Source organism: Platalea leucorodia (genome assembly GCF_965183815.1).
Source record: "Platalea leucorodia genome assembly, chromosome: 1".
Classification (NCBI taxonomy): domain Eukaryota; kingdom Metazoa; phylum Chordata; class Aves; order Pelecaniformes; family Threskiornithidae; genus Platalea; species Platalea leucorodia.
Window position 1 is genome coordinate 122,839,258 of NC_138823.1, and position 14,485 is coordinate 122,853,742.

The 14,485-nt window shown below is 42.1% G+C and overlaps 1 protein-coding gene across 4 annotated transcripts in view; it reads right to left on the reverse strand.

The window, feature by feature from the left end:
• CNOT10 (CCR4-NOT transcription complex subunit 10) overlaps positions 1 to 4,328 on the reverse strand; it is a 37,273-nt gene extending 32,945 nt beyond the window's left edge. For 2 of the 4 annotated variants that reach the window (XM_082314380.1, XM_082314379.1), the window contains exon 1: positions 4,059 to 4,328. In XM_082314380.1, the coding sequence (XP_082170506.1) occupies positions 4,059 to 4,080 (22 nt within the window). In that variant the 5' untranslated portion in view covers positions 4,081 to 4,328. The remainder of the gene's footprint in view (positions 1 to 4,058) is intronic. The other 2 variants (XM_082314382.1, XM_082314381.1) reach the window with 2 other exon arrangements.
• Positions 4,329 to 14,485: the final 10,157 nt, after the last annotated feature.

Below are 14,485 nucleotides of genomic sequence, written 5' to 3' on the forward strand. Positions count from 1 at the left end.
GGCTTTGTAAATTCAATGCTTCTTTCTCTTCCTAGAATTCAAGGATGTAATACAAACTCTGCTAACTTTGTTTTCACTTGGAACAAATGAAAACACTCATCTGTGAGCTCCCCTGCAAAATTCATTCCTCATCATCACCATTATATCTGGATCATCTGCTACTAACTGACTATGAAAATTTACAAGTATGATAAGATAGACAACAACAGTAAAGGGCAATCAAATGTCAGAAGATTCATCCACAGTAGGAATAAAACAGACTTAGTTATCTATTCGTAGCTTGTGCTTGTTGCTGGGAAGACAGCAAGACCTTCCATTGCCCTATGCAATAACACATTTGAGCAAGAACTATAAATATTTGGTTGTGACTTTCATCCTGCATCAAGATGCCAATGAAGGTGAGATTTTAAAATCTCTGCAATCTTATACCCGCAAGTTACCCACTGTGATTTAGACAAAATTCAGGATTCAGCAATTTCAGTACTCTGGAGGGATGGATCCCGAGGGGCCTACAGAACTGCACGCACCTGCTGCAAAATCTGACTGTGCGTAAGGGGTTAGATCAACACCACTTGCCTTTTCCTTGAAAGGGAAAGGCAGGGGAGAAAATTAGAACACAAATAAGCTCAGAGAATTTTTCATGTGCCAAGGTTTTCTGCAGCAAAAGCAGAAAGGAATAAAAAGCACCTCTCCTTCAAGCTAAATATAGAATAGATCTGATTTCTGCTCTGAATCTTGTGTGCAGCTGAACGGAAAGCCATCACCCTCCAAGGATCTCTAGAACAGCAGCAAACAAGTAAATGCATTTTTCCCTCAAATTTTCATGCTAACAGTTACGTTATCGGCTTTACTTGCTCAGCATGCCTTTCAGATTATGCTAGTAAATCTTGGGAGAGAGACTTGGGACTCTCAAACTTTTGAAGTTGATAACGCTCAGTCTGGTCAAGAGGTTCCTCACATACAGGTTTACCTAGCAGAGTGCCATCAACTACTGAGTACATTACTGATTACTGCCATTGTACGCAAGTTTGTAAAACAAGCATCTCAAACGAAGGTGGAAGTCTGAATCCTGAAGTAAAATGTCTTCACTTAAGTGACAGATAAACCAAAGAGACTGTTGTCTAAGTTCTGTAATAAAAGCACCATTCAGATAGCTGTTTGATGTATTTCCTAGGGAAAAATCAGGACAGGTCTACAGATTTCACTATGCCTCTAAGCCTGCCGGTATGTTAAAAAAAAAAAAAGAAAAAGAAAAAAAAAAAGAAACTGGGGAGTACTTTAAGCAAAAACAGAGCTGTCCCTTCTCCTATAAAGTCAGTTTTATGGCTGTAATCCTATCAACTGCACCTACTACGACTCAGTAAACAAAGCAGGTTTGCGAAACCTGAACTGGAAGCTTATCAAGAAAGAATAAAACTAAAGTCCAGCTGACACAGTTCACAGCATAGCTCTTTCCTTTGGAGGGGGAAAAAAAAAAAAAAATAAAAAAAACCACCACAAACACCAAACCCACTTCAGCTACTCTCTATCCTTTTTGCCCAAACACCCTTGAAACCTGTTAAAGAGTTAAAGGTCCTTCTAATCTACTGTAATCCTGCCACTCTTGTTTAGACCAGGACCTACTGCTTCAGTTGATCTTTATTATCGAGAGATCTCACGGACAGGAGTAACCTAAAAGCAGGCTGGCCCAAGATACCAGAAAGAATCCTTCAATTCCACTTAAATGGGAGGAAGAAAAAAGTAGCCTTGCTCTCTTGGCTGCAAATGGCTATCAAGTACTTGCAAATAAAACTATTATTTCAATATATCTTGAGGCATTTGAAAATGAAACAGGCAGGTGCATCGTTCCCTGGCAAAACATACAGCATGCCACTTGCTCACTTGGATCCAGTGATCTCTGGCATTCTTGCAGAAGCATGTGGTATGGGTAACAGACGGCACACCAGCCACTACTGACATGCTCCGATCCATACGGTAGCTACAACTATCAGCTGAAATATCTGAAACAGTGCAGATTCTCTGCTTTACAAATGACAGGACTCAATTTCTCCCTGTAAATTGTATTTACGCATGGACCTGTTTGTTTAACCTTTCATTTTGTCCAACTTTCACAAGTACAGAGCAACTCAAAAACTAACACTTGTCAGGCTAGTGATGAGGGGCAAAAGGGGCAACCTGGAAAAGGATGTAAAAATCAGCTGCTCAGATTTTGATCTGGAGGAAGCTGCTGCACTGAGTTTGAAATTAAAGAAGCAAGTCAGGAAATTATCTTCCTAGGTAGCAATCCTGGGGCTGAGCAGCAGAAACGCTATGTCGCAGAGGCTTGTTTGCTTTGCACAAGCAAGCAGTTGCTCCTGCTGGAGAAGTTACATCACAGTGGACAGCAGAACTTTGGGAAAAGTTCTCCTCTACGAGAGGAGAACAATGAAAAGCATGAGACTGCCACCTGAAAAGGGAGATTGCTCTCTTCTTCAGCTTGCTGCCACATCATATAAGCAATAAGAAGCCACATCGCCCATGTACACATACCCGAAGACACCTGGAGAGTGACTGCAATCATTATCCTTCCCATACCTGTTCTCCATATCTCCAAGGACTGATGTTCCTGAGCTCTCTTGTTCCTAGGCCCTGTAAATTACATCTTGCATGAACTGTGCTGTTGAATACCAGCGCATCTCTGGAATTATTTTTTTATTTCCAAGCTCTACAGGCAGGGGGATAATCTCTTCCTTGGAAGGGGAGGAATCTATCACATGACTCTTGCTCCAAAAGCATTTTGAAGGGTATGAAGACCAGCCAGATTGTTCAGTCTTTTTAAGATAATGACAGTTTGTGGCACCAAGACTACATTTTTCTATGAAGCACCGCGCTACGAGTATAAACACAATAGAATTCTTCAATGCTGTACAATAAAAAGCAAACACTTTTGAGCGGGAAGTTATTTGTAACTCCCTGCTATGAACAAGTACACTACATAGAATATCTTGCCGTAGCTCACATCTCTGATTCATTTGGGCACACGCTTTTCTTTTAAGCAAGTACAACTGAAAAATTCCTTCAACACTTCCAAGAACAACAACAAAATATAAAAAACTCAATGCCATTTTTTTTTTCCTTGTAGTTTAGGAAATGCTTACAGTGCTTATAAATAAACACAGGATAGTTTAGTACACATCTCTCAGTAATTTGTCCCACAATAGTTTTCAGAGTTTCATATTTAGCATCCAGAGAAAAAATGCTGCCACCACGTAAAACCAACTGGAAAAAGAACAAAAACGAGGAGCACAGGTAGGTCCCTTTGGCTTTCCTCCACATTGCCCTCTTCTCCGTCCCCACTGGGCTGCATCTGCGGGAAGGACCTTTCCTGCGAAGAGGACTTCTTGCATGAAGGGTAGTCTTATGGGAGATGGACGAGCAACAGCTTATCAATGCTAATGAGTTACACAGCAACCGTACTTCAGATTTATTTCAAGTGTTTACCAGAAAATGATTTATTTTTTAATCTCGGTGATTTCTCTCTACAGTGTCTTTTCAAGCCCGCCTTTAGGAAAGACCCACTCATCCCCTGAAACCAAAGCGGCAACTCAGAGGGAATCGACTGAACTCCAGAGATTAAGTAGCAGCACGAAGCATTCAAATCTCCCCAGCACCCTCCGAATGCCCCAGTTTAACAAATTAACCCAGAAGCTCAACTTCTGTGGCGGTAATAGGCACCCACCCCCGCCAATACGTCCGGGCCAGGAGGGTGCAACAGCTCAGCCCCCCTCGCCGAGGGCACGGAGGGCCCCGTCCCCGCACGGCCCAGCCGGTGACCCGCCAGGACACAGGCCGGCTGGCGGCGGGCCTCGCCGGCACCTCACACCGGCCACCTCGGCCGCCGCGGGGGCACTACTTCCTCGGCGGAAGGAAACAGCACAGACCGGGACAGGCACCCTCTCTCCTTCCGCCCGGGACGCACCGGCACTCACCGCCCCCCGCGCGGGAGCGTATCCCTCCGCACCAGGCGGCCCAGGCCCGAGGCGGACGCGGCGGACGGCGGCGGCTCCCCTCGCACTCACCCGCAGCCTTGTCCGCCGCCATCTCCCCTGCCGCGCCGTGCGGCCGCGCAGTCCGAGCGCGCCGATAGAGCCGAGGTTCCCCCCGCTGCGCCGAGCGCTGACCGCACCACCGCCAACCGGCCGCTGCCCCCCGGGACTACTTTACCACCGCCGCCGCCCTCCGCGCGCCGAGCCCGCCCCGCCGACTGCGCCACTCGCTCCTATTCGCCCGCCGCTTCCGGGTTCCCGGCGGCCTCGCGACGTCCGGCCGTTGCCGGGGGACCGCGCATCTGACGTCAGGACGCCGCAGCGTTTCCCGCCGAGGGGGAGGGGGAAGGGAAGGCGCATGCGCGCCGCGTCCCGCCCCGCCCCGGGGGCCGCGGGCGCCATGTTGCCGGTTGGCGGGCGACCGTTTCTGTGTGGGTGCTTTCCGGTTTTTCCGCGGCACTGAATTGATTGGCAAGCGTCGGCCGCTGTCTCGAGCGTATTTTGTCTTTTCTGCCCGGTCCAGAGGTGCCGGGATCCCCTCCGGAGCAGCCAGTGCCGGTAGCGGTGACCCGGCGGCTTCCTTCAGGCGTCACCAGCTGGTGTCGAGGAAACCCTCAGAATATTCACTAGCTTATGTGAATATTGACTGACTACCGGGAGCGCTGCTAAGGTGCTCACGGCCCAAGTAATGAAGGCAGAGAAGGCGGCCTCCTGCCTGCATCCCGAACTCCTTCCCAAAGGGACGCCCGAGCGCCGGGGGGGCCCCGCTGCCGCACCGCCGGTTTGGGGGGCCCGCGGAATTCGGTGCGCGGGGGAGGCGGGAAGTAACCCTCATCAGACTGCAGACTGCAGTTGGCCTTTCTTACTGTTGTCATTAGCTTTGTCATTGAAGAGCCAGACATGGGACAAATGACATTTGCAGCGTTATAAAGACTCCTCAATGTTTACGACTTGGATATACAACATAGAGCATTTAAGCATTCCCCTTTGCTGAGATGTATCTCTGTAGGCTCAGCAGCCATATATTGTTGACTTTCGGGTGGGAACCCTGTGGGTGAGCCTGGAGGAGCCCTCTTCTCTTCCGAACCCTGGGAGGAGGCTAGGAGAAAGGGCCCCAGGGGTGTCCCGTCGCAGGCACCAAAAGGCTCCCTGTGTTTCTGTCCCTTGGAGTCCAGCTCCCGAGACACAGGGACAGTTACCCGTAATTGCCGTTCTGTGAACGGGAGGTTTCATCATCGTGCTCCCTGTGTGCTTCCTCTGTGTCACAGTGGGGTTCCTGTAAGACACTGCTTCCATAATTTTGTCATCTGTTAATATGGGAACACTTTCTTGTGTTATTTCTCCAGATGTGGTTCTCCAAGACTTGCCCCCCTCCTCATTTATTTCTGTTAAACATCGACTTGTTTTTCTACTTGCGACAGTAAGTGCGGACACACCCGATTCTGATCAACAGATTCTGCATTACATGATTTTGACCTTGTTGCCAGGTGGACAACATTTGTTAAGAAAGACCAGATCTGAGGATGAAATTTGTCCTTGGGGAAGTCGATGTGACTTAGTGGAAGCAGGATTTCTTCTTACGAGTCTTCCTGCGGTAGGCCTCCAGCTACGATGCCTTCCCTAACTCTACTGTCAGGCACCTCAGAGAGGTTAAGGTTTGTAAGGGAAGGGGATACTTTGTTTAACAGAGGGATACAGCTGGAAAGAAAGAAACAGTCTTTTAGACACACCAGCTCTGAACACCTTTAAACCATCACAGCTTTTAATGAGCCAGGCCCTGTAAAACGAAAGATTCTGAAAACATTATTTCAGGAATTTCAAGAGCAGCGTGATTCTTTCTATTTTGTAATTGAAATTCTGAATATTCCAAATTATCTTTAATGACTTCTATTAATCACCACTTCTCCAATTCGTCTTGCTAAACTCTGATCTTCAGACTTTCTTTTAGACGTTTATATATATGAAAGAATCCTGCAATCCTTATTGATAAGTATCTTACTCCAAGTCTCTGAATTTGTTGTATCTTTTGTAAGAAATAGCGGCTGGCCCACGCCATTAGACTGTATCTGTATTAGAGAATATCTGCCAATAAAGTTGTAATAGGAAGCCCTCCTAATGTGTAGATATTTACTAGTGTATTTATTTATTTATGCTGGCATATTATTTATTTGTTTATATGTGTATTTATATACACATACATACAGATATGTAAAAAACATGCTGTTTTGGTAAGCAATAGAATCTATAAAGGCAAAAGCACTGTACTACTAGTGTAACTGCGTATTCTCTCCAACTTTTATCAAAACAAGAAAGTCACCAAAAATCCACCCTGAGCGACAGAGCAAGAATGTCTAACGTGGACCTGATGTGAATGTAGGCCTCCCTCTCTCTCAGGCTTGGTGGAGTGTTTATCGCCGGTATCTGAGCAGTAGCCTGCCTGTTCTGGAGCACGCCGCATCAAGATGGGCACCACAATGAATTTACTGTTCCCTGCCGTAGCTTTTCTTTAACAATCATCTCGTCAAAGCTCATTCAGCTTCAAGTATGGCAGCCTGGTATCCAGCTTCTCATCTCTTCTACATCATGACATCCAGAGGACAGTCATAAGAGTTTGCTGTATCCATCATGCTGTGATTTTACCGCAGGGTTTGTTTACCTGAGGAGTGCTTACAGCAATCTTTGGTGTACCTTGCAGCATCATTTTGCCATGTTTGTGGCTTGTAGGTCCAAAATATTTTTTTTTCCATTTCTAAGGTACAAACAAAGCAATTTTTGTCAGCTGGCCTTTTTCCTTTTTTAGTATGGATGATTTTAAAAAGGAACTTAACACGAATAAAATCAGGTCTTTTCCCCCCTTCTTATTAATAATGAAATCTTTGTTGCTTATGTGTGTGGAGGATACCGAAGGAAGGAAGAGACACATGCCCTTCATTAGCGTTACAGTTCACGCATACAGTCATGTAATCAAAAATGTTATTGACGTTTTTCCTTGAAAAATATTGTGATAGCATCGCTACCTTCCTCTAAGTACAGGGGAGAGAGTTTCTTGACTACATGTATGTATAATTTGCATTCTGCCTGAGGTATAGTAGATCTCGCCAAGTGAGCAGATCACAGAAAGAGTCTCTGGTCTCAGCGAGGCAGGTACGCCATCTGCTGTGGAAGATACAGAATAAAATCAAATACCATTGGAGAGAATTAAAAAAGCCTGTGAAAAAAACACTTCTCCTAAAATGTTACCTCTCCTGGAGTTTTGGTTTTTCAGGAAAGAAATGACCACAATTCAGGCGTTTAGCCCAAAACTCAGTTTGAAAAAACAAACATGGTACAGAGATGGGCAGATTTTTCTAGGTTTCTTTTGCCCATTTCTAGGCTACATCAAAAGAAGCCAGAAAAAGCCAACTGTAATTTGTAACGTGCAAGGGGAGGGGGGGGAAGTTTCAGGAGGAATAAAGCGTATCTGCTCACAGAGAGTAGTCCCAGCATCTCATTCCTCCCGTGTACAGTACCTTCCTTTAGTAGACCAGATTCAGTACAACTAGGCCAGGGTTTCCTCTCTGATTTCGGCCTCGCAAAGCAAACTTTTCAAGGCTCTATTTTAAGTTCTTGCAGACTCAAAAGCAGCAAGACAGCAATCTCCTACCCGGCTTTGCAGCAGTAGATGTAGATAACCTCTCCACTGATCATAGGAGCAAGACCTGGCTAGTGGAGGAGAAAATCAGGATTTGCCACATCCCCAGTCACTGCCAGACTATGGAGGAGAGAGAAGAGTATGGCCAGCCCCAAAGGGAACTGTGAAAGTTACAATTCTTTTGCCAGATACAACAGTATGGAAATCTCAGCATCACTTTGTTTGCCTAATAGATTCCAAAATACAAATTATTTAATGTAAGAAATACTTTCTCTCCTCTTAATAGGGCTTCCTATCCTTTGCCACTCAAAAGTTTAAAAGCTTTTAACCCCTAGGTGGTACTATTTAATAAAGTAAGGCATGTTTAAATACTATTTCCCCCCTACTGATGGAGTTCTTATTTAAAATGTAAACTAGTGTAAATTTTGAGTACGTTGAATGCAGCTATTAGTCTCAGCTTGATAATCCTCTTTTTCTGAATCTGTCTCTCAAAGGCAATAAAATATACTGCTGTGAATCTCATTTAAATGCAGTCTTTTTGCTTTCAGAGTGCTGTGGAATATATTTTCCTGGAAAATTATGGTGCATCACAAACTATTACAGTTTTTGTTCTGTCTGTGAGCAGCGAATAAACCAGCATAGGCTGTGTTTCCTTTAGCAATTCACTTGGAGCAGCAGGAGTAGACTGACAGCTGCAAACAGCTGGCGCTGAGCTCCCTCACATCTCCAGCATGTTATTTTGCATCAGGTGGGGACTGGCCCAGTACCACACATCTCCATTCCACATTTTGAAACTCCCTGAAGTAAAGCTATCTCAGAAAACTTTATTTCCTCCACCATGGGACTTCTAGGAAGCAGCAAGTTCCCCTTTCACCTGTCTCCTGCAGATGTTTCACACCAGCCTCCACTGTTTACATAAAAACTTCACAGGTGAAAGGAAGCCCTCTAATTTTTCTCACTCCTGCCGTTTCTGAGTGACACTGTTTTACTTGTTTCAGATCCTGCTCTTCACTCTGATGCTGGAACATGCATTGCTTGGTGGGGCAGGGGAGGAACGTCAGCCTTCACCCTGCAGCCACAGTGGCAGTACCAGGAAAATACCTTGAGTAAGCCCTTCTTACACCTTGCTTTCACAGACAAAAAAAAAAGAGAGGCAGAATATCTTTCTGGTAGTGCTTACCACTGTGACAGCTTTGCTCGCAGTCAAATAGAGATGCTGAGCCTGGGAGACAAGCTTAGACAGACAGGACCTCAACAACGTTGGGATGTGGAAAAAGAAGCAGCAGGTGTAAAACTTCTGGGTGCAGGGGGGGCACCACTGAGAAACAGAGAGAACAATCGGAGCATAGGGGGTTTGGAGGAATGATGCCACATTGTCCTCGATAAATTTCTGATTCCCCTTTTGAAAAGAGGTACTCATCTTTTCCTCACAATATAGCACCTGACAAATAACTCCTTCATGGCATCATGTACCTCCCCCTTCCCTCATTCTACATCTGCTCTGATTTTCCTTGCATATGGTATTGTTATGTATTTTCTCTCCATTTGGCTCTCATGATAGCTCCATTATCTTTCTCTGTTAACGGGTTTAAATCCAGGGATTACCCAAATTGTGCTATGTTTTAAGACTTTCCTAGGATAAGAAACAAAAGATTGTTTTATAGAATCTTTGTCATTTTTCCCTTCTGGTGTCATCCAGAAGAAATTTGTGCACCCAATTACAATTACACTGGAAATGAAGGTAGTTGTGGTAGGAAAACTATACACACACCATCATACATGTTGCGTTGTTTACTTTCCTGTAGAGAAGGCTTGCCTAAAGCTTATGGGACTTTGGTTTCCACTTAAACGCTCAAATTGACAGAAAAGCCTTTATTTCAACAGAAGTCTACTAAGGCCCAACCCTTAATTTGCAGAAGGGCAAAATTTCCAGTGTTACACAGTTAAGAGCACAAGGATCAGGTCTCTCAAACATTTTGTGATAACATCAGTGCCTTTTAGCACAAGCAGGAACCGATTTATTCATAACAGCAGGATGTCTGCATGACGTATGTGTTTATGTCCAACGTGTCAAGCGCTCCTTTATGCCCTTCTACATTGCAGAGCACTTTGACCCTTTCTGAGATGCAGAAATAGAAAGCAAATGTACCTGTGTCGAATCAGAGGCTTTGAGTAAACGTTGGTTCTTTCAGCCCAATCTTAAGAATTCTTCCTGTGCTGGCCTAAGCCAATACATACACTTTGTAGGGAAGTCCAACACTTGTTGTCCTTGGTATTGCAACAGTTAGGAAGCTGGAGTTTATTGAGAAATTATGTTATGTCTCCAGGCAGGAATAATCAATAAATCGGAAAAGAAAAGTAAATATTTACTAATTACTTGTTTATGGTAGTTATTATTCTCAGCATTTCTCCAGACATTTAGAAAGAGATGGTTTCTCTCTTGAGAAGTATAAAGGAATTCTTTTTTCGCTAAAGATACAAATGAAGTATTTTGGTAATAAAGCTTCTATGAGATGTTGCAAAAGCCAAAGCATGTATTTAGTACAGTTTTTCTACCTTCAGGTAGCGCAGTAGAATCTTTGTGTATGTTCTAATTATGCTTCCTTTTTTTTAAAGTTCTTACAGGTATTTAAGTAAATTTAAACTATTTTTTCCTCCAAAACTGTTAGGAACTTAAGAACATTAAGATCGAGTGTATTTTTTGTCACACAATTTGCTGAAAGATGGTAAGACTATTCTGATGGAGTTGTTTTTTTAAGAGATAGGTTTGTTTATCTATTATTTGCCTAAAATAGCAGGCCTATGTAAAACTTGCATGTAAATGCTTTCATACTGCATATCTGCAGATCATATGAAGATATGCAATTTTTTTGTTTGTTGTGAAAACCAACAGGAAATACCCTGTTGGCAGTGACCATTGTTCTCTCGGTGAGACTGTAAGGTTCTGATTCAGGTGGTCTCCAGTTCAAGCCGAAACCTCAGTATTTAATGATACATGATTAAATACAAAGGTTTCCTCTTTTTTTGGATTAAATTTTAACTTGCTGTGTTACATACCAGGAATAAAATACTGTATGTGATCCTAGATGAATCCAGGACAAAAGTCCCAATCCATATAATGTTTTCTTTACTTACAAAGATCAATGGAGATTTTATTTTGTTTCAATAATTCATGTTGACTCTTCAAGTTCCAAATATATTTGACTGTAGTAGTAATCTCTGAAAGCTATTTTAGCTTCTTTCTATCAGTCCTTGCTGCCTAATCTAAGTCAGTTGTAAATGCATGTGGCTTCAAAGGAAGGAGAAAAAAAGCATTATGAAAATAGTCACATGTTCCCAAATGTTAAAAAGATGGAAAGCTATTTAAAGGACGAAACATGTCTCAGGAGCTATAGAATCACTGTGGACTGACATATGGTAATCGTATGTCAGCATATGCCTGTGCTGCATCCACAGCATATATCCATTTGCTAAATTCTATTTGTGTCCAAAGTTGTAGCAAGAAGATCAGGTTCCAATGCAGTTAAAAAAATGTAGAAGCATGATGATACGTTTAATTTTTAATTTTCTGTAGAAGCAATCTTGCACATTATTTATTCTTTCCTTGCTCTTTTCCCTGCCCTCAGAGACCATCCTGACAGTTAAAATAAATTTACCCATCTCACCCCATGTTAAATTCTCAGTGTCAGGAAAGATGAGACCAACACTAAGTTTAACTAGAAAACAGGCACTACAGACTTTCTGAAGTTTTTACTTTTTTTTGGCCTTTATGTGAGAACAAAGCTCCCGACCTCTTCAAGTTGCAGGGGGAAAAGATTCAAAAGATGCAGTGCATACAAACATGTGGAATTAGGAGAGGGGAAACAGTTTCAGCTCCCTACTCCGAATCGAATCATTTAATAACCTAACTGCTGAGTCATTGTGTGTATTTGTTTCTGGTTTCTAGACCAGAAACCCCATTCTAAACCTGAGAAATCTCCCTTTGGAAAATTTTGCTGAAATTAATATAATTTTAGTTTCAATGAAATAGAAATATTGGAAAAGTGCTGGGAAATTTCCAACGCTAGTCAGCTGCAAACTAGCTGCGAGATACAAGCTAACCCCAATTCTCATGTTACTTCCCAGAGAAACTTTTCTTCCTCCATCCCGAAGTCAAGGACAGCTGTCTGTTCCAGTTTTAGGGCCCATATTAGGGCTGATAAAGTATGTTTGACTATTCTGGCAACTAGAAAAGTCGGTTATTATGAGCCGCAAATAATGTCAACAATTAACAGTAATAATAGTGAATATTGTGTAATACTTGATGGGTCTAAAGTTCCTTCCATTACTCAAGTGTAAATGGAAAGCGAGTGTTTTACTTGAGGGTACTGCATGATTGTGAAATAGGTTTGAGTGAGAAGGGAGACAAAGCTGTAGAACTTCCAAGTGTAATACAGTGTTGTTTGAGTTACATAGATAAAGCAAACGGAGTATGTATTTCCTTTCTATGTGGAAACAAGCAGTGAAGAATTTAGATTTCTAGTCAGTAGGTCAGGGAATGGATTATACTCTCAAGATAAATCCCAAATAATTTTGCCAAAGTAGTATCACTAGATTGACACTGCTATACTTGAGATGAGAAATTCACCCACGTTTTTGAGTCTCAAGCATGAATGAATGCAGCAGACCAGTGAAGCAATCATTTAATCGTTTGCTTTCATTAAATGGGACACAGGATAACTACATGTGTCAAGAGCTAGAAAAATGAAAGCTGCTTTTAACATGCATAGGTCTTGGGATTAGACAATCACCAGAATTTCTGCCCGAGGGTTGTTGCACTGAAATCTATTGAAGGTTATTATGATAACCAAACATGGTGGTGGTGGTTGAGAGGCTGTGTGATGTTAACTGCGGTTTCTGCTTCACTGCGTTACCTTGTAACATTAGCACACATTTTACATTCTGTGAGGGGAACGCTTCCCACCTCCTCTCTGCCGCTGAGAAACAGTGAAGAGATGAGATCTGACGCTTGAAAATGCTGTAGTGCTGTGACCTCGCCAGGGTATAAGATGGTCTTAGAGGATGCAGAAAATTCAGCTGTCTGCAGTATTTTTGCTTTGTCCAGCTGGTGTCCTACCATCTCCAGTACGATCTAAAATATAAAGCTGTTTCCAGACAGCATTGCTTTGTTATTCACTTGACTTTACTACCCTTGTCAGAGTTAATTGGATTTGTGACATGGTCAGATGTTTATTTCTTGATTCTGTTGTCCCTTACCTTAAAGGACACATATGCCAGGGGAAACTACAGTACATCTAGCAAATGCTGAAAACATGAAGAGATACAGGGACATGCTGTCAAAATTTTTAGGAACTAAAAATTTAAGGAAACGCGTGCTTAAAATATTTTTTTTTTATTCTAATCTATGCCACTATTGTCACTTAGCTCCTCATTTATCAAGATAATTAGAGCACTTACAAATCTATTTATTTAAATATATCCATAGCTCTCTAGACAGTCTAATATCACACTCATTAGTTTGGTCATGCATAAATGCCCAACTAAATCTTATTGTAGATGAATGCTATTTTGCAGAAGAATGCACATAAATCACAGAAATATGAGGTTACACTTCTGGTAAAATCTATTGGTTTATTAAGTATTAGAAAAACCTATACTGTTTATTAAAGCCACTGCCTACAGCCATGATTTTATTATACTTTCCGTTGTGTAACAACTTTTATGATATGAGATTATGGTCTCAGGCTATAAAATAGCAATTCACTTCTAAATCTTTGCTACTATTACTAATATAATATTCTGTTGTAAACGTTTTTAAATACAATGAAAAACAGGTATCAATAACAGTGATAAACATTAAATTATTTAAATCAAAAGCCACGAAAGAAGAGGACTTCATCTACATGTACTGCAAAAAGCATGAGTTTGGGAGCAGATTCACTACAAAGGATTTATTCTGAAATGCAGTCTATCTGATTAGAGAAGTTTTGGTTAGACAAGAGGCCCATACATCGCCTTTGAGAATACATACACACACACACACACACACGCTCACACCCAGAGCATACCACTATGGAAGTCACAGTGGATACAGTCTTTTCTTTGAGTTTGGAACAAGAGTAAATCAACCACATTTCTGGGTACAAAGAATGTATAGAAATAGCTGAACATTCATTTGTATGTCGGCATGAGCTAAATTTCATAGATTTTTATATATTAAGAGCAATGAGAGAGGGAGAGAGCGACAGATTGACAAAGCAGTTAAGCATGGGCTTAACTTTAAGTTTGTATCTATATCCTCATGAAGTCAACAGCTATGCAGTTGGAGCTATGCCACTATGCAGCTGAAGATACGACCATCATGGTCTATTTTATATAAGCACATTGTTATTAAGTTTGTAAGCAGAAATGGAGTTCGGCAACTACTTTTAATCTGCAAATGTGAAAAACACGTTAGCAATATTTTTATATTGACTGGTGCAAAAGAATAAAAAAATCAAAGAGAAACTACTTGTCATCATTTCAGCAAGAAACAGTGCGTATGATTTATCTTTATTTCATTCTAATGTTGTTATTAGTATAGCTCCAATGCTTTCAATACACATAGAGCCAGAGTAGCACAGAGGCAAATCAATTGAGCTTGGTTTCATTTTTGACAGCTCGTTGGAAGCATCTGCTAAATGCACAAGGCCAACCTTCTCCACCCCAACATATTTTATTAGCTGAGAAACAGGACAGGAATATTTTTTATTTTTTTTACTTATAGTGCTTCCATCCTTCGCACTGATTTTGATGAGCCATTGGTCCAATCAAAGAAGGTAACATTTGG